Below are 23,489 nucleotides of genomic sequence, written 5' to 3'. Positions count from 1 at the left end.
ACAATACTTAATGTTTTAGTTATGTCCTTTACTTTTTTAATTTTTCTATGAGATTTCAAAATATTCACACAAGTTTAATTTTAAGAACTCACTATAATATTATTTACGATTCAATCACACTTAAATATGTTTGTTCTTTTAATGTGCTATATAGAATGTTTTAAAAATTAGATCAATCATAAAATTAGTCAAAATATTGGATCAATTGATTAAAGCATAAGTAATTAATTAAAATAAATGACTCAATTTCTATTTTTTTTTAAATATTCATGTCATATATATATTTTATATTTATAAATTTTATTAAAATTTATAAAGAAATCAAATTATTTAATTTCATGTCATATTAATTTTAATATGTTAATATTTTGAGTTTAAAATTCAAATTATTTTATAATTTTTATTAAAATATGATAAATAAAATTTAATTGACCGAATTGTTAAGATAATTTACATGCATGATGCAAGTGATAAAGAATGCTAACAACAATTTGTTTTTAACACTTTTATATGTATTTTATGTGTAATTGGTAAAAGAGAATATTTATATATCATTGACTCGTTGTTATTCGAAATGGACTGGCCTAGCTAGCTACTTGGGCTAGTTTGACAGAAAACTAAACATTGATTAACTTGATTTTGCTATTAAATCGGATATATATTTAGCACCTCGGGATGCCTCACAATGAAAATGTTGGTGAAGATTTATTGAAAATGATCACTTTTCAAGTCCGTCTTACGTTTCATTTCATTTATCGAGTCCTTTTAATTTAAAAGTGAAATTTATTAAAATTTATAATTTTTAATAAGTTTTAACTAATAAAAAGAGTATTAAAAAAAACACTATTATATCTCATAATAAGCGTTTTATAAAAAAACTTTAAAAAAGTATTATTTTAATTTTTCAATATGAAATTAATTACTTTTTTATTCATATATACTCGTAATAATATTATTTAGAAAATACTATCATCTCATTTTTAACAAGATTAATTATGAGATTAATTTTATGAATTTTTTTCTATTAATCGACTTTTTTCCCCTGTAAAATAAGTCAATTATAAGGTTAATCAAAATATTTATACCATCTATGCATTTAGTAGTATAACACTATAATATATAAAGTTCTAAAGAGAGCTTTAGAGAGTGAGTAGCAAGGGCTTTTGTGTTATTATTTGGTAGATATATCACGCTAGACATAATACAAAATTCTCTTAACAATTTGTCATTCAACTCTTTTCAACAAAAATATTGAATATTAACATAAAACTTAACCTTATAAATATAATATGCTAATTAATTTATTAAAAATTATAATTATATTATTATTAATAGTAATAAATGTTCTAATTAAAATACACACAATCGTATAGTAATAATTTTAACATTTTTCACAATCCAAAGTTAAGACAAAAGCCACCAATCTTAATAATTTACTATGAGATATCAATCGCTTATTAAGGAAGAAAAAATAACAATTCGCGTAATTCTATCCCAAGCCATGTGGTTGCCAATTGCTATTCGAACACTAAATGAAGCAGATTTGGTGCTTATTTGCTTAGATTTGGTGTTATGATAAGCATTTTCTAGCCAAAATTAGAAATGAGATGAAGAAGATACCTACTAAATGAAGAAATTTGAGGAAAAAACTTGCACCAGTCTAATTAAATTCAAATAATTTTTGGTAATAAAAACCAAAGTTCTGACAGTACAATAATTAAATTTCATAGCCATTGCACTAATCAAGTTTCAAACTCAAACACCAATAACTCTTTTTTTGGAATGAGTTACTCTTCCATAGCATCTCCTTCAATCACTTCCACCTCTTTCAATGGGATAATCTTTGTTAAGAGAACCTCTGTTAATGGAGAATATATATCAGTAGACTATAAAGAAATATTGATAGGAACCAAAATATGAATGGTAAAACTAAAGTAATATTGATATAGAATTAGATCGATATCAAAACCTGTCATAGGATAAACAATAGAGAAAAAAAAAAAGAATTATAGACCCTTTTTAGAGGAAGAAACAGCTTCTTCACTCAACACACAAAATATTCCTTCTAACAAATTCCCTGTTCCCCTCCCCTCCCCCAAAACCCTCCCTCTATAGACAATTGCTTTCAGCTCTCTCTTCACTCATAAGTTGTCACCTGTCCTTTCTGTTACAATCCCCTTCTAACTCCAGCTCCCTACAATTCCCATCTTACCCCTTCTCTTATTTATTTGTTAGCTCCTAACTGCTGGCCCAATAAGTCCAACAATGGGTGACCCCTGAAATATGTTCTTTCATTCCCCCAAAATGTACATGTGCAGGTTGTTGCGTTCTAGATGCTCATAATATATGCTCAATGATAGGGGATCTAACATATTTTCAATTGGAAAAACATGTATGTCAAATTCACAACTCTGTCAAGTGCTATAGTAACAAAAGATACAATTCATAGAATGTAATATCAGTTCAGGCAGATGATTATGTAATTGGAATTACAAGGAAGCAAAAGTTGAAAGGGACTTGTATAACTTGAGCTATTATCTAAGTTTTGATGCTTCACAACACCAAATTCCCAAAATCATTATATTTTTCACAAGGTGAGATACTGCCATGCTAGAAAGCAAACTATTGACACCTGACACACAATACTAAACAAAACAAAATAATCTTAATGCAGTCTCAAGTATATTAAATTAGCAAAACTAACCTGTCTTTTTGGGGAAAGTAAAACCTTTTGGATTCACATAGGTACGAGGATTTGGTAGAAGGTGGTTCCTGAGGTAATCCTTATGTCCCTGTGAAGGATTAATGAAGAAATTGCACAAAAATTAGTGTTAGACAACTCTCCTCAAAAAACAACCAGTGCAATTGGGCATCATGGAACTAACCTTGGTTATCACACAAACATCAACATTGCTTCCACTTCCCAAGTCATTGAATATACCAGCACTTATCGCTTCAACAACAAGCTGTACTCCTTCATCCCTCTGCACCACATCAAAATGTTCATAATAAATTAAAATCTCAATCACATTGCAACATGATAGAAGTTACAAACACCAGTATCAATTACAAATTTAATGCAAAAATTTACATTTAGATTTGAAGTTAACACATTTGCTTCATATCATTCCATTGAATTGAAATGATTATAAATTGAACAACTATTGACACTTGACAGAATATTATCAAATGCACTCCTCTAACAAGTTTAAGGGCGTCTTTCACTTAAAAAAAATGCTTTATTGAAGAGCTCTACTGAATAGAGCCTTTATATGCTTACTTACACCCAAACCTTCCTTGTACTTGGACTCAAAAACAGACATTGCAGCAAGGGAACCTGATCCCATTGTAGCAAACGGGAGGGTGTCAGTGGACCCGTGAGGATAAATCTGCAAAAGTCAACAAAGGTCAGAGAAATTGAACTATATGCATTCAAAACAAGGAAACTTGAACATAAGAAAAAAGTTTTTAAGCCAGAACTAACAGTATGCAAATGAGGTCCAGTGACATCGACCCCACCAAGCACTAAAGCAGCAGAGACATGACCTTGATAACTGCACAATAGTTTAAAAGAGCAGGATTCAGTGGTTGATAAACAGAGAAAATTCAGTTGATGTGCAAGTTGTGAAACTCAACTTGAAAAGGTGTTTCTTGAGAAGGGTCAGTGCTGTAACAACTCTTGATTCTCGACCAGTATGGTAGCGATGTAGTTGCAGCTGTGAGCTAACCATGTCTACAGTAAATAACAAACTCATTTTCTACAGTTTTACTATTAATAAATAATAATAATAGTAATAATAATGAAAAAAAGTTAAATATGGTCCATATGCAACTATCCATAAGGCATGACATAAAATCGCGTAACAAGAAGGATTATTTTAAACAAATACCTGTTACAGCCTCGGTATCAGCAGCAGTGCCAGCTCCACAGCAATATATGTTGGGTGCCATATAATGAATTTTCTCACAGTTTTTATCAGCCACTATAGGTCCTTCAGTTGCCCTAGTATCAGCTCCAAGAATGACACCATCCTGAGGCAAATTTATCATGTGGGAATCTTTAGCATTAGATTATACTATACAAATTAAACATTAAAATATAAATATGCAATCAATATATATAGTTATAGAACATTGTTTGGAACAGCTGACAGTGCCATGAACAGTCATTAAAAGCAAAAATGCCAATGGTACAATTCCCAATTAGTGGAATATTTCACAAGAAAGCAGTCTATAGACACAGCAACTAAGTTTCAAATTCATGGTACAAAATGTGGATATTAAACCTCAGCTGTATCATTAAAATCACAGCTCATTGATTGTTCCACAGCTATATGAAACAACGCAGACAAGAAAAATGCCCAACCCACCCACTCAATATCCACCACTGAGTTCAATACGATAAACAATTCTTGAAGTAGCCAACTAATCAAGATTTCAAAACATACAAATCAAGATATCCAGAACCAATCTAGGCTTCCCATATTCTCTCCCTATTAAACAATGCACAGTTTCAGAGCCAACTAATCCCCTATCATCAAAACACAACCTAAGTGAATCCCCCAAACCACTAACAGCCAATTCAACCAAAGTTGTAACATTTACACAAGCAGAATTTCCTTCACCCGAACAACGACACCACACAAGGCCAGACATCTAAATAACAGAACAACACATTCAGTTCACTCAAGATTCCGAGCCAAACCATCACAACCTGTGTCTGGATCCATTATTCCATGGGAAGCCACTCGCAATTTTGGTCACGAACTCACAATTAAGAATCAAAGAGATTGATCACAGACACTAGAGAAAACCACATAAATCTCAACCAACGAACAAAACACAGCGAAGTACACATATCAAAACAGTAGCACAAGAGAAGATAAATGAAAATAACGAACGAGGAATTTGAAACCTGGAAAACTAAACCGACGATAGTTGTTCCAGTTTTCAAGAAGGTTGGGGCCTTGAGACCCTTGCTTTCAAGCATTGCGTTTCTTCGGCATAGATCAAAACTGAACCCACCCTTAGGAGGAAGATCGAACGACGGAGACATATTCGAAATGCGAATCGACTCTGCACACCAAGTCACCGCAATTAGGGCCACTCGGCCAGAAATATAAAGTAACTGATCCCAATTCAACAAACAAAAACACGCGATGTTCTGAAAACCTAGGGTTTGAAAACTAGAAAGAGAGAAAGAAAAAAAAAATGAATAAATAAACAAATAAAAGCTTACTCACAGTAGGGTTCTTCCGATGGAACGATGCTTAGGACAAAGGTAGCTTCAGCTTCTTCCGCCGTATGCAAATTTACAGAGTGCAGTGTCTACCAAGAAAGTTCTTAAATTTTGGTCCATCATGGTCTCGTTTGATGCGCACCGTCTGATTAATCTTGAAATAATTAATGGTTGAGATGAATCCTCAATAACTTGCAGAATGGGTCAGGTGATAAGTTTGTAGTAATTGCAAATCAGTCCTTGTACGAAATACACATGTTCAGTTATATATTTGCAAGAAGATCCCTATTACATTGTACCGATGATGTTTGTAGACAATAATTGGGCTTCCGTGTTTTGCGTCAGATAGTTATACCGTTGTTCAAAGTTCAAACTTCAAAGGGCCCTTTATTTAATTGGGCTTCTTTCTATCCAAAAACAAAGTAACTTTTTGTTCTTATTTTTATTTTTACATTAATTACATGTATAACATGTATCCATTATACATTATCTTGACACTCTTTGTCACACAATAAAAACAAAATTTTGGTGTCACTGTTTGTTTCATACACAATAATAAAAACTCGTTTCAGTTGTGCAAAAAAATTATTTATCAATTATATATATACTTCAAAAGCTTATTTATATTGTTATTGTCAGAAAATAAAATTACAACAACAAAAATAAATTTTTTAATAAAATAAACATTTAAAATAAATAAATAAATAAAATTATAAACTTTCATTCAAATAAACACAATTCATAACTCCAAGCGTGTAGTTCAGCGGTAGGGGTTGATCCACGCTTAAGCAAAGTCAGGGGTTCGAATCCTGCCTTTTGTATGCAGCCGCGTTAAATCTTTGGGGCCAGCTATCCCACCCTTTGAAGTGCCTCCAAGCGGTGAGTACCATGTTAGAATAGTGGATTAAGCCTAACTCAACCCTACAAAACCGGCTTGTAAGGTGAGGGTTGCTTTCCACTTATATGCTATTCAATTGCCTAATCTCTAGTCGATGTGGGACTTGGGTTTTTCCCAATACACCCCCTCACGTCCAGCACTATTGGGCTTGGTACGTGGATAAATGGTGGGTGGCCCTTTTTAATGATCTAGGATAGGCGGGACTTGGGTTTTTTTCCAATACACCCCCTCATGCCTATGAGGCATGCATCAATGGTGGGTGGCCCATTTAAAGTGGATCTAAATGGCTCTGATACCATCTTAGAATAGTGGATTAAGCCTAACTCAACCCTACAAAACCGGCTTGTAAGGTAAGGCTTAATCCACTATTCTAACATGGTATCAGAGCCATTTAGATCCACTTTAAAAATGGGCCACCCACCATTGATGCATGCCTCACAGGCATGAGGGGGTGTATTGGGAAAAATCCAAGTCCCGCCAATCCTAGATCATTAAAAAGGGCCATCCACCATTTATTCATGTACCAAGCTCAATAGTGCTGGACGTGAGGGGGTGTATTGGGAAAAATCCAAGTCCCACATCGACTAGAGATTAGGCAATTGAATAGTATATAAGTGGAAAACAACCCTTACCTTACAAGCCGGTTTTGTAGGGTTGAGTTAGGCTTAATCCACTATTCTAACATGGTAAAAATAGAGAAACAAAAACAAACTCATTTTATTTCTCTCCACTTACAATTTTTACAAGGACAAAATTGCAAACCCTCTCATCACAAATATGAAAAGGATATATCTGTCTTTTCACTTTGACCAAGGGGTTTATACAGTAAATAGGGGTGCGGGGTTTGATACTTGAGGTAATCATCGTTGGTATGTTTTTAACTTTTAAGCTTATGAAATTTCAATACATTGATTCCTTCCAAATCATTTTTTCATGCAGATAGTATCAATGTTAACAAAAAAACTACTTCTATCTTACGTAAAGTAGTGAAAAACAAACTAGATCCGGAAGGATACAAAAGTAAGGTATGAATGATACTCAAAAAAGTTGCGAACAGAAATAGAAAGCAGTGTTAATAACAACAAGCCAGGGTTGCCACAAACAGAAAGGATCTTGTTGCATTGTGCATACTGTGTTGATACAAAACTATCCATCTTATCTTAACAAGCTATTTGTCATGCTCCGACATGAAAATGACTTTCACAAGATGACGAGTTTGTACTCCAACCATGTGTTACCTGTCATGCACTTGCATACATGATACATCAAATCCTTTTACAAAAAACAAAGTAAAAGCCAAAATTTCCCGGAAAGGGGGCTAACTCAAAAGATTGTGTAACTGCAAAAATTTGAAGAAAAAAAATAGTGTTTATTTTTCTGTTAAAATGTTGTTCATATATCATCCTTTTAATTTTGGATGTTTAGCGTGTTATGGGCGGATATATAAGTTACTAATAGTAATGAACTTCCCCTCAAAAACATAAGCATAAAATTCAGAACAAAATAGAATAAGAAATAGTTTGTGTATAGTTTATGCTTTTAACTTAAAATAACTTCTGCTCTTTGCTCAAGAGGTCATGTAATTCCGTTATGTAACTCAAACCCTGGTCATGAAACTTCAAAAAACTTCAAAAACTATTCATAAACCTACACTCCACATAAAAGTACTGGTTTATGAAAGAGTAATTCCGTTATAGAGACCTCTGAAAAATACCTCAAACCATGATAACTACTAACTAGAAAAAGTAAAAACAAGTAGAGATAGGAGTTTGAAGTGGCTTAAGATTTTTCAAAGATTGAATGATGTTGATGATCGAAATAAGTGACTTTTCTTATTCCTATTACACCCAATCTTGGACTTTATGTTTATAAAAAAATCAGAAATTCAAAATAATCGAACATATTAATCAATTACTGGACCAAAGCAATCTGAAAATTATAAACACCAAACAAGTGCTCTAGCTGAGGTACACTTGTGATCCTCAGAACAGAGAATAGCACCGGATGCACAACTTCAGCACTACCCTTCTTAACATGAAGGTGCATACCATCCAATACACATCTTCATGAGCTACAATCTACATTAATTTCATTTCACCCCAACCCACAGAGATCATCAGACACATTAATCTCCAACGAGGATAAGCAACAAGAAGAACAGATAATGAAAGCAATAAAAGCCAAATTCATATATAGCACCTTTCAACAACACACTCATACATGCATAGATACAGCTGTTGTGCATACCTAAAACAGTAATCAAGGAGTTCTGTCACTATTATTTTCATTTTTATTATTGTTAGCAGGGCAACATGAATTCTCTTTTAACCAACTGGAACAGCTTCACTAACCACTAGGGAGGACTTAGTGGTAAGAAATTTGAGTAATACACCTGAGGTTCTAGATTCTGATCTCAGTATTGCCACTAAAAAGTAATAAACAAGAACAACCCCAATTAAAATCATTTCACCTATAATTCTAAACACAATTCAAAAACATACATGCCTGAGGATTACATTATATTACACTCTAGAGCCTAAACACAATAATCATAAAATTCAGAAATATTTGAAGTATGGTCCATGGTGAAGCTAGGAATCTTATCCAACTTAACAGGGTTGTTCTTCCCTCCAACCAGCTTAGCCGGGTTCCCGACAACAGTAGTCCTTGGAGGCACATCCTTGATGACCACAGAGCCAGCACCAATCTTAGCCCCCTCACCAACCCTAATATTTCCCAAGATACAAGTTCCTGCACCTATGAGCACCCCATCACCAATCTTAGGATGCCTATCCCCCGAAACCTTACCAGTCCCTCCCAAAGTCACACTATGCAAAATTGACACATTGTTCCCTATCACAGCCGTTTCTCCCACCACAATCCCAGTTGCATGATCCAGCAAAATCCCACTTCCAATTTTAGCCCCAGGATGAATATCCACCCCAAAAACTTCAGAAACACGATTCTGGATCATGACAGCTAGAATCCTTCTCCCCTGAAGCCACAAATTGTGAGCCACCCTATGAGCCTGACATGAAAGAAAGCCTTTGAAGTTCAAGAAGCAGTGCACGTGAGATATGCATGCAGGGTCTCTCTCCTTCACTGCCCTCAGATCACACTTAACAGAATCCATGACGGCTTGATCATCTTCCAGAACTGTGACAAAAATATGAGAAAGTGTGGCACTTGGAAGGCTTTCACTGCTGAGTTTGATGGCAAGGTGGTTGGCCAACGCGGTTGGTAATGATTTGTGAGAGAGAATGGAAGTGTGGTAGTAACTAGACAAGATTGGTTCCACAGTGACATCGAGTCTAGCTTCCTCTTGCATCTTTAACCACACATCGAATTCAACCTCATCCACTTCAACTGGTTCTTCCACTGTGGAACCAGTGTGCAAGTTGTTGAAAGTGAAAGTGGGTTTTAAGGTTTTGGGGTGACCACACCAATGATGATGGATTTGGGAGACTTGTTTTGGTGATTGAGTTACAAGGGAGTGTGGATCAGTTGGGTGGTTGTGACCAACAAAGAAGAGGGACAATCGTTTTGGGGATTGAGTCAAAAGGGTGTGTCTTCTCATCATGATTTTGAGGCAAAATTGGAAGCTTTTCTGGGAAAATGATTTGGAAGGAAAGGAATTTCTGAACACGATTTGTGCCACCAAAAGGAAGAACAAGGTTTAGATTAAGCAGATCCAAGAGACTGCTGCAAAATTTCTGTTTATAATTCAAAATTTAAAGTAAGTGTTTTCTAATTAGTTTTTATTTAACGTTTTAAAGTTATTTACGTTATTATATTATATACTACAGTATTATGATTCTATTTCACGTTCATCTTATCTGGTTTTGTATTGTTGCCGCACGCTGGTTTACTTGCTTGCTTTCAGAAAAAAAGTAAATAATTCATTTCATATTTGGTTACCAAATGTTTTGCGGTTCGAGTTATAAATATTTCTCTTGTTCATTAGGAGAAAAAACACAACAAATAGAATACATTCAAAAATCACAATAGTTAGTCTAGTTGATTTTTATTTTTATTTTTGAAATAGTCTGGTGATTGAGAAAGGGAGTTAAAATCTTAAGTTGAATCCTTAAATTATTATTTTTTATAATTTTATTATAGAAAAAGAAAACATGTCTTGAATTTTTTGAGCAAAATATTAACTGTGATTGATAATCAATCTTGAAAAAAATTATATTCATAAGCTTTTATTTTTTTTGTTAAACAATTTTAAACTAATATTTAAAAAAAAAAATATATATATATATATATATATATATATTATTTATCTAAAAATAACGTCTTAAATACTTCAAATTAAACTTTTGTGTTTTTATTATAATTTAGTCTATATTATTAATAAATAATATCTTATTTTTTCTGTTTATGCTTCCTAGACCACATCTCGATTCAGTATAAAGAGAAATATGCATATTTATAAGTTATAAGAAAAGTATATCTATCATTTATTATTATCGGATGTTTTCAGCAAAATATCCTCTTGAGGATATATTATCCTTTCCCTATTCCGTACAAATAGTATCCTTTAAATGCATAATATTAAATAATATTGATCAATAATTAACATGTCATTAAAAATTAAATAAAAAATATTAACAGGTGTCACTACCTATAACTAATTAGTCACATAAGAAAATAGTAATATTAAAAATAACCTATAGAATATAATTTTTAATTAAAACCAAAAAGAAACATAATATATTTATAGTATAAATAATATTATTCCTTATATGAAAGTAGTATGTCTGAATAACTTTCAGGCAGTATATCATTCATGTTTTGTTTTTTCAATTTTGAAAGACATGTAAATAAATAATGATGGATTGATATTGTTTAATTTTTAATACTAAAGAGATCAAATATGCAATAAAAAAGTTTAGAAACTAAAATTGTACAATTATAAATTTATAGAGGATAAAAATACATTTAAACCTTTAATTTACTTATTATTTTGTTTTAATATGTAAAATTTAATGGTCATCCATACATACAAACTTTTGCATTTTTAACTAATAAAAAATTATAGTTAATATGATTTTTGAGTAATTATTAGAATAAAAGTTAACAGATTTATCATATATAAATATTTGTGATTAATTTGGTGGTATAAAATAATTCTTAATGATATATATATATAAGAATAAAAAATAATATAGTAAAATTTGTTTTCTTTATTATATAAGGCCAAATTATTAAATTATATATTGAAAGTTTTGAAACATGCAACTGCGAGTTTAGTAAAATGAAAAGTCCACCTTTTGCTTGGTTGAGTCAAATTGTTTCAAACACATTACCAATACTAGCCAATTCCCAGGTAACCCATGACATCACCATTATCATACCTTCAACAAATTCATCCTCCTTCGGCTTCTGTTTATAATACCCTAGTAAGGGGAAGACACTCCATGCTTGCGTGGGAAAAAAATTATTATAGATTTATGAACAGTTGCAGAGTAAAAAAAAAAAAACAGATATATCTTTAAAAAGTAAAAAATCACAAAAACAGTTATTTGAAGGGATTTTTTATTATTATTATATAATGTTATAGATATAGATAGATCAAAATGAAAATTATATATATATATATATATATATATATATATATATATATATATATATAAATAGGGAGAGTAAACATAGTAAATATTTTGCAGTAAAAAAAATAGTAAAATAACTTTATTATGTCTGCCAATATCTATTTTATATCTTATATTTTGTCCCTTATGAATATTCATGGTTCATTTTGAATCATATGCCATAGATCAACAACTTATAAAAAAAAAAAGGTAATATGTATCAAAAAATAATAATTAGGGGGGAATCTTTTCCGTTGGATGGTTGATAAGGTCTTGAAAAATATTTTAAAAAACTAGTGTTTTCTAAAGCTATTTGTATTATTGGCATTTTAAAGTTAAAGAACCTACAAAATTAAAATTTGTTTTGGACCAAACTTCCCAGTCAAGACAAACTTGTCTTGTTCTGGCGGCTGGTTTATATAAAAGTTTAATTTCACATGTATGACGAAGATTCAGGCTTTTGAATTGGGATTTCCAAAGAAATTCAACAAGGTGAATTCTTAAAAATTAAAAAAAAAACTAAATTATATAAACCATATTCTTAATAGGTGTTGTGAGTAAAAAAAGTTAAATGTATAATGTATTCTGAAGTAATCTAAGCAATTGAAACCTTGTTGCTTTGTAATGGGTTAGTTGGACTTTGAAGGAGAACTTTGCTAGACCGCAAGGGAACCAATAACTATTTACTTTAAGTCATTTTTATTTATATTTGTTTGATGAAGTGTCTTTAACCTCATCTTACTTGTTCAATGTATACTAATTTTAACTTTAATTAATTAATAAGATGTCTATATTTTATTTAATTATTTCCTATTAATTTTATCTATCATTTATTTGATTTAAATATATTTTTAATTTTTTTATGATAAATTATCAATGAATTTAAATTAATTTATAGTTGAAGGATTAATATCGGAGAATTAACCTGAACGAAGGAATAAAACGCAGCGAAGTAGAGTAATAGAAGAGCAGATAAATGAAAATAGTAAGGACTAAGGAGGAATTTGAAAGGTGGAAAAGTGAAGCGACGATAGTTGTTCCAGTTTTCAACAAGGTTGGGGCCTCTTGGGCCTCATTGCGTCATGGGCCTCTGCCGATGGAACGCTGCTTAGGACAAACCTAACTTCACCTTCTTCTGCCCTATCGCACCTCATTTTGGACCACAAATATTACCCTTTTTATCTCTTCATTTATTATAAACAAATATTTATTAATGGTAAAAAGATAATAAAAAAAACAATATTCTACAAATTGTATATTTTTCTTGTTGTTGTATCTATAACATGACTCTTGTATTAATTATTATATTTTGTTTTTGTGAGTTTAATAAAATAATTATTTTTTTACACTGATAACTAATCATATCTCTTTATAATGTTATGTTAGTTGTTTATTTAATAAAATAAAAATAAAATAAAATAATTTAAATAATATGATTAATTATCAATATAAAAAATTTTACACTAACGATGTATGAATGATTAATTCTTAATAAAATAATGGTGATATGGGTACATAGATATTAGATTAGACGGTGATGGAGAACTCAGTTAGTCAACTCGCTATAAAAGGTGACACTGTTATGTTAAATGAAAACATAAATGACAAGGCTAAGAAGAAGGATGTGATGCCAGGCTTCGACTTAGGAACTGGGATAGTGATATCTCCGGATCTTCTTCGTGGCACCATGTCGCAAGGAACGAAGCAGACTTCCAAGGGTGGGAAAGCTCTTGAGTCAAAATTGAAGAAAGGAAATAGTGGACCACAAGCATCTTCCCAAGTGAATTTATCAAAGGGGGAAGGCACCGTGAGTACGAAAGTAGCTGATGTAGGAATGCACTGGGATCCTGGTCAGTAGAAGACAGTGTTTTCTTTCTTCACATTTATGCTGTTGTTTATGATGGTATTCAGAGATTTTAAAATCATTTCGTGGAATGTTCGCGGGGCAGCCAATACTGAGGGTAAGCGCCACGTAAGGAACTTGGTGAGCCAGTTCAAACCTTCGATGTTTATTGTAGTGGAGACTCATATCCAGTTTGCTAGTGCGAGTCGCTTTTGGAATTCCATGGGATATTATCCAGGGGCGGTGGTGGAAGCTCAAGGGCACTCAGGTGGTATTTGGGTCTTGTGTAGTGTGCATGCGGGTGTTGTTGTGGACCTGATAGACCATTTCCATCAATGTGTTACTGTTAGTATCACTAGGCAGGAATCTACTTGGTTATGCAGTGCGGTGTATGGAAGTACTATTCCTTCCATTCGTGAAAATCTTTGGTCTCATCTGATTACTCTGCGTCAAACTATGGATCGACCGTGGCTGTTGATTGGAGATTTTAATGAGATCCTTCTCCCGTCAGAAGTCAGTGGGGGTCGTTTTAGTAGAAATGGAGCAGATAAGTTTCAAAGGGTACTTGACTACTGTAGTTTGATGGATGTTGGTGCCACTGGTTCGAGATTCACTTGGTTACGTAGGGAAAGGTTCTCTCGGTTAATTATGAAGAGACTTGACAGAGTTTTGGTTGACTATGAATGGCGACATGCTTTCCCGGAGGCGTATGTTGAGAATCTTTGCCGTATTCACTCGGATCATTCCCCTCTTCTTGTGAGATGCAGTGGCTTCGTGCCATCTCGTGACACGAGACCGTTTCGTTTCCAAGCAGCGTGGACTCTCCATGAGGAATTTGATTCGGTGGTTAATGATGCTTGGGGTGTTGGTCAGGGACTTGTTCTGGACTCTCTTGCTCAAGTGAAAGATGAGGCATTGCGGTTTAATGAGGAGAAATTTGGTAATATATTCAGAAATAAAAGGAGGGTGGAAGCGAGATTGACAGGTGTCCAGAGGGCGCTAGAATCTTGTCGCTCTAGTGATATGCTGATTTTAGAGAAAAGTTTACAAAGAGAACATGCTAAGATCCTTGCCCAAGAGGAGATGTTGTGGTACCAGAAGTCTAGAGAGAAGTGGGTGAAATATGGTGATAAGAATACGAAATTCTTCCATACTCAAACAATAATCCGGAGAAGACGTAATAAGATTCAAGGTCTAATCTTAGAAGATGGTTCATGGTGTACGGATGAAGACACTTTGAAAGCAGAAGCCAATAGATTCTACAGGAACTTGTTTACTTCTCCTATTGGATCTACCCCGGAAGCTCTTGCTCATGTTCCACTTCCTTGTCTAAACAATGAGGAAAGGGACGCTTTAATGAGAGATGTTACTGTCGAGGAGGTTAAGAATGCGGTAATGTCGATGAAATCCTTTAAAGCGCCGGGTCCAGATGGATTTCAAGCAATATTTTTCAAGAAATACTGGGGGGTGGTGGGTCAGGATGTTTGGAAACTAGTGGCTGAGGCTTTCACAACCGGCTCGCTTGACTCCCGTTTGTGCGAGACGTTACTGGTGCTTATTCCAAAGGTGAATGACCCAACTGATCTTAAACAATTTCGGCCGATTGGTTTGTGCAATGTGATTTTTAAAATAGTTACCAAGGTCATTGTCAATCGCTTGCGACCGCTAATGCATAAGCTTATTGGACCGCTTCAAAGCAGCTTTGTCCCTGGGAGAGGCACAGTAGATAATGCAGTTGTAGCGCAGGAAATCTTGAGTTATATGAAGAAGTCTAGAGATAGAGTTGGGACAGTGGCTCTTAAAATTGACATGGAGAAGGCGTATGATAGGGTTGGATGGGAATTCCTTCGAAACACTTTGAATGACTTTGGTTTTCCTACTATATTTATCTCCCTTGTTATGCAGTGTGTTTGCTCTTCCAAGCTGTCGGTTTTGTGGAATGGGGAGAGGCTAGAGGGGTTTAGTCCATCTAGAGGCCTTCGTCAGGGAGACCCTATGTCACCTTACTTATTTGTCCTTTGCATGGAGAAATTGTCAGCTCTTATTTCTCTTAGAGTCGAAGAAGGGAGGTGGTGCCCAGTCAGTGTCGCTCGGGGAGGACCGCGCATATCTCACCTTCTTTTTGCGGATGATGTCTTGCTTTTCTGTAAAGCTAAGAGTAGTCAACGTCATCTGATTGTTGAGGTTCTAGAGGAGTTCTGTGTCGCGTCAGGCATGAAGGTGAATTATGAGAAATCGAAAGCATATGCCTCCGCCAAGACCCCTGCTTCAGTGATTCGTGACTTCAGTGCTACCACTAATATGCAGTTTTGTAATGACCTGGGGAAGTATTTGGGGTTCCCTCTTGTACCTGGAAGGATGGGTCGAAGTCATTTTCTGCCGATGGTTGAAAAGCTTCATTCTAGACTTGCATCGTGGAAAAGGAATATGCTAAATAGGGCGGGTAGAATCTGTTTGGCTCAATCGGTACTGACATCTTTGCCTACTTATACTATGCAAACTTTGTGGTTACCGCAAACCATTTGTAATGACATTGACAAGGTGTCCAGGAATTTCATTTGGGGGAAGGAGGGTGCTACTAGAAGCTTGAACCTTGTGAGTTGGAAGAAAGTAATAGCGCCAAGGAGGTATGGGGGGCTTGGAATTCGTGATACCAGGATGGCCAATATCTCTCTACTTGGGAAGCTTGTTTGGGGGCTACTTGTTGGTAAACCTTCTCTTTGGCGGGAAATATTGGAACACAAGTATCTAAGGGGGAGATGTATTTTGTCTTTAACCAGCACGGGCTCTATGTCTAATATTATGAGAGGGATTGTTCGGGCTACACATGAAATTAGGGATGGGTTTAAGATTCGGTTTGGAGATGGTAACTCGTCCTTTTGGTTTGACTCATGGTCCGCTATGGATCGTCTTTGTAACCATGTGCCTCATGTGCATATTTCTGATACTGAAAGGAAGATCAATGACGTGTGGAAAGATGGGTCGTGGGATTGGAATAGCCTGTACACCTTGGTACCAGATAACATCAAGGACATGCTAAACCAGGTTGATATAATGGGCTTTGGCAATGTTCCAGATGTTTGGAGTTGGACAGCTAGAACGGATGGGGAATACTCCGCAGCGAGTGGTTATAAGTGGTTGTGTAACAAAAACCGTTCTTTGCCTGCTGAAGGTGAGTGGCTGTGGATTTGGAAGATTAAGTGCCCTGAGAAGGTGAAAGTCATAATTTGGTTGATGCTTCATGTGGCAGTGCCTACTAATTTGTTCATGTTCAACCGTGGCTTGGCTCTATCCCCCCTTTGTGTTAGATGTGGCGAGGATACTGAATCGGTTTTACATTGCATGCGGGACTGCAAGTACAGTAAAGCGCTTTGGCTACAGTTTGGTTTCTCAAATATAAACTTCTTCAATCATGAAGTGAGAACTTGGATTCAAAGGGGGGTGAATAGCGCTCAATGTAGCAAGTTCTTGGCTGTTATGTGGTGGACATGGCGGTGGCGTAATATGGACGTGTTAGGAGGAGAAGAGTGGAATATGGAGCAGGTCCGTTATAAGATTAACTCCACAATGTGTGATTGGAACAATGCTTTCGCAGGCGAGCAAGTGCATTCTCATGAGGTGCAGGAAGTCACATGGTGTAAGCCAACTCCCCCAATGGTGAAAGTTAACGTAGATGGTAGTTATAAGAGTGGGGATCTCTGCGTGGGCTTTGGAGGAGTTATTCGGGACCACGAAGGGACTTGGAAGACGGGGTTTTCTGGGCGGCATCAAACCACATCAGTGCTGCTGGCCGAGTTATTGGGATTGAAACATGGATTGTTACTTGCGTGGGATGCTGGTTTTAGAGAGGTGCAATGTGAAACAGATTCTTTGGAAGCCTTTAGGCTGGTGTCTATGACACATGTTCCCAAATTTCACAACTTTGGGGTGGTTATTCAGCAGATACGTGAATTGCTAAGGCGTGATTGGAGGGTAGCACTTTCTCATATTCTGCGTCAGGGGAATGCTTGTGCAGATATCTTGACAAAGATGGGGGGGTCTCTTGATAGGCCTTTTGTTGTCTTTGGCTCTCCTCCTCATTCGTTATGTGAAGCTCTACGTGATGATGCTAGAGGACGTTCCTTCCTTCGTTTGTAGTTTCTTTTAATTTTCCAGTGCACCAAAAAAAAAAGATTAGACGGTATAGAAACAGGGTAATTGGCATGACTGAACTTGGAGTTCATTAATTATCGTCAACAATGCCTACTGTACGGACTGTTACAGTAAAGAATTGAAATCGTCTGAGGGCACTGAGATTTTAAATGTCACACTCATAAAACACCCTATTTATTCTTTTCACCCCATCCAGCCATGAGTTGCATTAACTTTTGCTGTGTTCAAATTTGATTTCTCTGTACCCACAAAAACAATGCCCTTACGTTACATATAGGCTGTGTATTTAAATCAACAGCTAAGACCCTAACTTAAAACATTATTAATAACATATTTTTATTATTGATTGAAATTTATTAAACACTATCGAGTTATGAATGATGTTTATGTTTATTATGTAAGATTTTTTTATAAAAAATATAATTAATACCACAGATTCTTAAGTTTGAATATGTTATCATGATTATAAATTTGATGAAGAAAAGAATTAAATAAAATATTGAAATATGAAACGAAGTAGTTAATGGCCTGCACTGCTGCGCCTAATAATGTAACAGTGTCCACCGCAACAAGGAAGAGGGATTTTGACGAAATCAAGTTGGTGGTGTGAGGTGTGAGGTGTGAGGTGTGAGCAGAGTCAAATGGACCAAATTTCTTAATTTATTAATTTCGTGGCAGTTAAGAAAACCCAACTTCCGCCTCATCTATCTATACAAATGAAACTTTTTTTTTGTGTAACATGTATACAAATGAAACAGATTCAAAAATAGCTCCAAATATTATATTTACTACATTTTTGTTAAATGATATATGAATATATATATATATATATATATATATAATGTACAACTTTTCATATTAAAAAAATTTATTATTAAACAAAGAGAAATTATTATAGGATTTAATACTTTTCTTGAAGGGTATAGAATTTAATACTTAAAAAGCGTATATTTTTTTTAGTATACCTAACTATTATTCAAAAAAATTAGTCTACAAAATATATCTTAATATAATACAATTTAAATACATAACATTAATTACATTTTAATTACGTTTGACACTATTAAACTTGCAACTAATGTTATCTAGACAAAGAGTTACTATCTTGGTCACATTTGACACTTAACGTCATCAAGTCAAAAAAATTTTCAAGTAATCTTGTTTGATGTATCTCATTACCATGTTTAACGTGAGTAAGTTAGAGAGTTTCTCATTGATTCACGCTCAACACTACCAATCTCACACTCGACGTGATTAAGACAAAAAGTTCCTAACTTGAGCCACACCCAGTGCTACGAAGGCACGCCCAATAAGATGATGATTTTTGTGCATAACAAAACCACCAAAATAGCTAAAACATGCAAGTCTCCAAAAAATAATGCAATCCAAGATTCGATATATATATATATATATATATATATATATATATATATATATATATATATATATATATATATATATATACACACATACCATAGATAACTCAAAATAACACAACACAATACATGCAATCAAAGTTTTTCAAGAATCATCAAATTCACCTTAAAACACCTTCAAGAACCCAAAAAACTCCATACCCCTTCTGAATTTAGTCAAATAGCCAACACTTGATGCATTTAATCAACAAACAAGTAATACAACTCAATAATTTATCAATCACAAACTTTCCTTACCTCTAGTCATCCGAAAATCAAGGGAAAAAGAAGAAAGCTTGAAGTCTTTGAGGTTGTCGTGCAACTTCCTCAAACTCAAATTCTTAACTCCAAAAGCTTTGAATCTTCAACTCCTTTACTCCGATCAATCATAAAAATGGTGTAAAAAGAATGAGTGAAAACAAAAGATGATAAAATTTATCTGACCCTAGAATCTTTCTGTCTAACTTCTCTCTACTTTTTAAGAACTGAACTTATAATAATCACATATATATATATATATATATATATATAATTTATTTTTTGTTTATACAATTAAACTTGTACAAGTTATGGTTATTACGGTTATTCTTTCATCACTTTAGTATTGGTGTAAATTAAGTATTCATATTATACCATGAATAATTGTGTATCTTTTCAATTATTACTACTTGTAATATATGCAGATCAAGGAAACTTTGCTGAGAAAAAAAAAAACTCTCGAGAGGAATTAATTTCCTACTGTAACTGTACATACTAGTGTGTATAGGCTTCAAATTTTATCCTAACTAATCAATAGAAATTATTTTAATAATAATAATAATTAATAAAAAGTCCAATGACTTCTAATTGCCCACGAAAGCTACAACCTCTTATCGTTGCCGAGTTCTTTATAAACATAAACGGTATCACAATCACACGTTTGAGTTTCATTTTTAGATTCTCTTCTTTGAGTTCAACTATATTCAGCTCAATCTCCTTCAGTTAAACTCAATACCCATCTCTACATTCCCATTCTTTGCGACTTATTCTCTTTCGCTACGTGAAATTGAAATTCTTCAATAATATTATTAGATTAATTAAGTCAGCCACATTACATAGTTCTTCATCAAGTGCGTTCTTTCCTAGGGACTAAGATGAGGTTATCAGTTTTGGTTTATTTGGTTTTGTGGTTGAAGTGTGTTCAGGTGGTGCATGGTGATATCGTTGCTAGAAACTTCATTACGTGGGAGGACTTCATGGTGGATGAAGATGGTATAGCATATTCCGACGTTGGTGGTCGAGTCATTGTGGTCGATCAAAGTGGTAATGGAGATTCAACAACTGTTCAAGGAGCTGTAGATATGGTTCCCCACAACAACACACAAAGGGTGAAGATATTCATTTATCCTGGAACATACAGGTCTGTAACAAGAATTTAGTTTCACAGACATTTTCATCAAGATTTTATGCATATAAAATTTCTCCGGCTTTTTAAGCGTCCTGATTCTATTTATTGGTATTAACATGCAGTTTTTTTTTCTTCAATTGCTACCTAGTTCACTAGCTCTTTCCAGATGAACAAGTTGAAAAAAAAAATTAAAAAAGAAAAGAAAAGTGATATATACATGGTGTGCACAAATGTGATATACTACTATATATATATGAGAAGATAGTTTAAATTATTTAAAGTATATTTAATATTTAGTTGAAAGAAGAGAGATCTACTTATTTTAAAGAGTAATTTATGATAGACTTATTTTATTCAATAATTTATGTTTTCATTAAGTTTTTATGATTTAACTGTTAAATTAAACATTTTTAATATATAGATCAAATTTGTAAATTTTTTAAAAATTTAAAAATTATATAATACTTTATTATATAAATTTAAATTAACGTATAAAATACTTTTATAATTATCTATCAATTTAAATTATTGAAATAAATTATCAAATAAATTTTTAATTTTTTAAAAATTTATAAATTTAATTTATGTATTAAAAACTTTTAATTTAACGATTGAATAATTAAAATTTAATATATAATATAAATTATTGAGTGAAATTAGTCTACTTAAATTTATTCTTGAAAGTGGATTCCTCCTCTCTATATATATATATATATTAACCATGGTATTGATATTTTAATCTTTGATATTTTTCCATTTCTTCCCTTCTCTCCTTTGAATCAAATGCTACGTGGAAGAATTTGTATGTTTCAACTTTAGTCCATTTAAATGTGTTTGATCGAGTTTTTTTTTTTTTTAGAGATATGACTTTTCTCTCTCCAAATTTTTATAGTGTCATTTACGGCTGGTTAGTTTTGAATTTATACTATTAACTTTGGGGATTAAAAACATTAAAAAAATGTTTAATATGGTGAAATGGCGAAGTTAATATAGTAGGTCAATTCAAAATTTTATCTCATTTTTAACAAGATATTTAAAATTAGTTGTCAATAATATATAGGAGAATGTTCTTAAACTTGTTTCGTGGGAAGTGAAATTTATCTTAATTAATAGGTAATACAATCGAACAGGGAAGGACCACTATTTTAAGATGGCAAATTGGCAATATAGTTTGGTTTGCTAATAGCATGCATCTCATCTCATCAATGACATGGACGATTATATGTTTTGTAATAATAGAGATATGCAATAATTAATGTTTTGATGGCAGAGAAAGAGTGCATGTGCCGAAAAGCAAGCCGTTAATTTCATTTATAGGTAAGCCTAACATAATGGGCAATGGCAACGCATTGAATTCAATGGACATTGCCAATGCCATACTACCTATTCTCACTAACAGTACTAAGGCATCAGACAAAGCCTCCGACGGCCAAGAATTCGGCACCATTAGAACAGCAACTCTGTGGGTACAGTCTGATTTCTTCTGCGCCACTGCCATTACAATTCAGGTAATCAACACCAACTTAACCTACCCTTTTCGTTTTTTCCTTCTTTTTGTAGGAATTTAATAGAATATTTGATATCTTTAATTATTGATTGCTGATATAATATATTACCTATTGATATAAAATGATTATATGACATATAAATAATGATACAATAGTAGTTGATATATGATGATATATAGTCAGCTAAAGAATTGATAAAATATACAATTGTGAAATTGTAAAACTCATGTGATAAAATATGCAATTAAACTGAGAATTAATATGCATTGACTCAACCCTGTCCAAATATGTCTGTCTATTAATTTGTGTGTTTTCAGAATTTGGTAGATAAAGATGCAGATAAACGTCAAGCAGTAGCATTGCGTGTAGATGGTGATAAAGCTGTATTCTACCAAGTTAGGCTTGTGGGGGAGCAGGACACCCTCCTAGATAACACAGGAATCCATTATTTCTATCAAAGTTACATTCAAGGATCCGTTGATTTTATATTCGGCAATGCAAAATCATTGTTCCATGTAAATAAATAACCACTTTGGTTTCTTTTTATATTTCACTTTTACTTCAAAGATGGTCTCATTTATTTTTTCTAACACTTTGGTGTCTGGCACCAGGAGTGTGTGCTATACTCTGTAGCTGAGTTTTGGGGAGCAATTGCAGCTCATCACAGGGATTCAGCAGATGAAGACACAGGGTTTTCATTTGTTGATTGCAGAATCACGGGAACTGGTAGCATCTTTCTTGGGAGAGCTTGGGGGAAGTATGCAACAACAGTATATTCCTACTGTGACATGGATGATATTATTAATCCTTTGGGATGGAGTGATTGGGACAATCCATCTAGCCAAGGGTATCATACCAACTCTCATTTAAATCATACCAACTCTATTAATCGACCGTTTGATACCGTGAATTGATTACTGTTTGTTTTGTGGTTTTGACAGAAGTGCAATGTTTGGGGAGTATGAGTGTTCGGGAAAAGGATCAAACAGAAGTGAGAGGGTGGAATGGTCAAAAGCTTTAAGCATTGAGGAAGCCTGGCCCTTCCTTGGCAGGGACTACATATATGGAGAGGAATGGCTCAGACTATAATAGCAACTTCTGCTACTGTATGACATGCATGCATGCTTCTCTATTCATTTCTTTATTTACGTAGCACCACCAAAACAATCAGTTCTATCTGGCTTAGAGTTCAAGACACAGAAACAAGTTGTCATACAATCATAATTCTAAACAATTTTGTGTTCGGAATCAAAAGTGTTTTCTAATTTCTGCATGCTATTGCTATCTACCAAATGCTAAATTATACTATAGCTCATCAGGTCCATTATAATAATAATAATAATAATAATAATAATAACAAAATATCAGCAATGGTAATTACGTTAGTTAATTTAAAATAATATTGTCGTATTTTTTAAATTTTATTTAAAAATATCCAGGTAATTAGAAGATT

At 33.7% G+C, this 23,489-nt stretch overlaps 3 protein-coding genes across 4 annotated transcripts; 1 reads left to right on the top strand and 2 right to left on the bottom strand.

The window, feature by feature from the left end:
* Positions 1-1,636: 1,636 nt before the first annotated feature.
* LOC109795474 (proteasome subunit beta type-7-B) lies at positions 1,637-5,401 on the bottom strand. 2 transcript variants are annotated; one of them, XM_029268884.2, is made up of 9 exons: positions 5,244-5,401; positions 4,916-5,076; positions 3,891-4,032; positions 3,637-3,733; positions 3,485-3,554; positions 3,285-3,389; positions 2,886-2,984; positions 2,705-2,792; positions 1,637-1,858 (listed from the first exon to the last, which is right to left on the bottom strand). In XM_029268884.2, the coding sequence occupies exons 2-9, from the start codon at positions 5,054-5,056 to the stop codon at positions 1,788-1,790; spliced, it is 813 nt and encodes a 270-aa protein (XP_029124717.1). In that variant the 5' UTR covers positions 5,057-5,076; positions 5,244-5,401; the 3' UTR covers positions 1,637-1,787. The 2 variants fall into 2 exon arrangements, with proteins under 2 accessions (XP_029124717.1, XP_082919124.1); XM_083062998.1 differs by having other exon boundaries at positions 5,240-5,358.
* A 2,901-nt stretch (positions 5,402-8,302) lies between these two features.
* On the bottom strand, positions 8,303-9,888 carry LOC109788323 (serine acetyltransferase 1, chloroplastic). The gene has a single exon (XM_020347020.3). The coding sequence runs from the start codon at positions 9,715-9,717 to the stop codon at positions 8,674-8,676; it is 1,044 nt and encodes a 347-aa protein (XP_020202609.1). The 5' UTR covers positions 9,718-9,888; the 3' UTR covers positions 8,303-8,673.
* Positions 9,889-19,701: 9,813 nt separating this feature from the next.
* Positions 19,702-23,302, top strand: LOC109795189 (pectinesterase QRT1-like). The gene is made up of 5 exons (XM_020354620.3): positions 19,702-20,540; positions 21,799-22,036; positions 22,354-22,551; positions 22,648-22,883; positions 22,978-23,302. Exons 1-5 carry the CDS (start codon positions 20,275-20,277, stop codon positions 23,123-23,125), a joined length of 1,086 nt encoding a protein of 361 aa, XP_020210209.1. The 5' UTR covers positions 19,702-20,274; the 3' UTR covers positions 23,126-23,302.
* Positions 23,303-23,489: the final 187 nt, after the last annotated feature.

This window comes from Cajanus cajan, chromosome 9, assembly GCF_000230855.2.
Source record: "Cajanus cajan strain Asha chromosome 9, NIPB_CcT2T_4, whole genome shotgun sequence".
NCBI classification, from domain to species: domain Eukaryota; kingdom Viridiplantae; phylum Streptophyta; class Magnoliopsida; order Fabales; family Fabaceae; genus Cajanus; species Cajanus cajan.
This window is presented reverse-complemented; position numbering and strand designations above follow the sequence as displayed.

Bases quoted from the DNA above. Each gene is read 5' to 3' on its own strand.
- LOC109795189 (XM_020354620.3), top strand. From the start codon at position 20,275: ATGAGGTTATCAGTTTTGGTTTATTTGGTTTTGTGGTTGAAGTGTGTT. The intron at 20,541-21,798 runs GTCTGTAACAAG...TTTTGATGGCAG, and splicing joins ATTTATCCTGGAACATACAG to AGAAAGAGTGCATGTGCCGA. The intron at 22,552-22,647 runs GTAAATAAATAA...GTCTGGCACCAG, and splicing joins ATGCAAAATCATTGTTCCAT to GAGTGTGTGCTATACTCTGT.
- LOC109788323 (XM_020347020.3), bottom strand. From the start codon at position 9,717: ATGATGAGAAGACACACCCTTTTGACTCAATCCCCAAAACGATTGTCC.
- LOC109795474 (XM_029268884.2), bottom strand. From the start codon at position 5,056: ATGTCTCCGTCGTTCGATCTTCCTCCTAAGGGTGGGTTCAGTTTTGAT. The intron at 3,734-3,890 runs GTATTTGTTTAA...TATTTACTGTAG, and splicing joins TGATACCGAGGCTGTAACAG to ACATGGTTAGCTCACAGCTG. The intron at 1,859-2,704 runs GTTAGTTTTGCT...CTCCATTAACAG, and splicing joins TACTTTCCCCAAAAAGACAG to AGGTTCTCTTAACAAAGATT.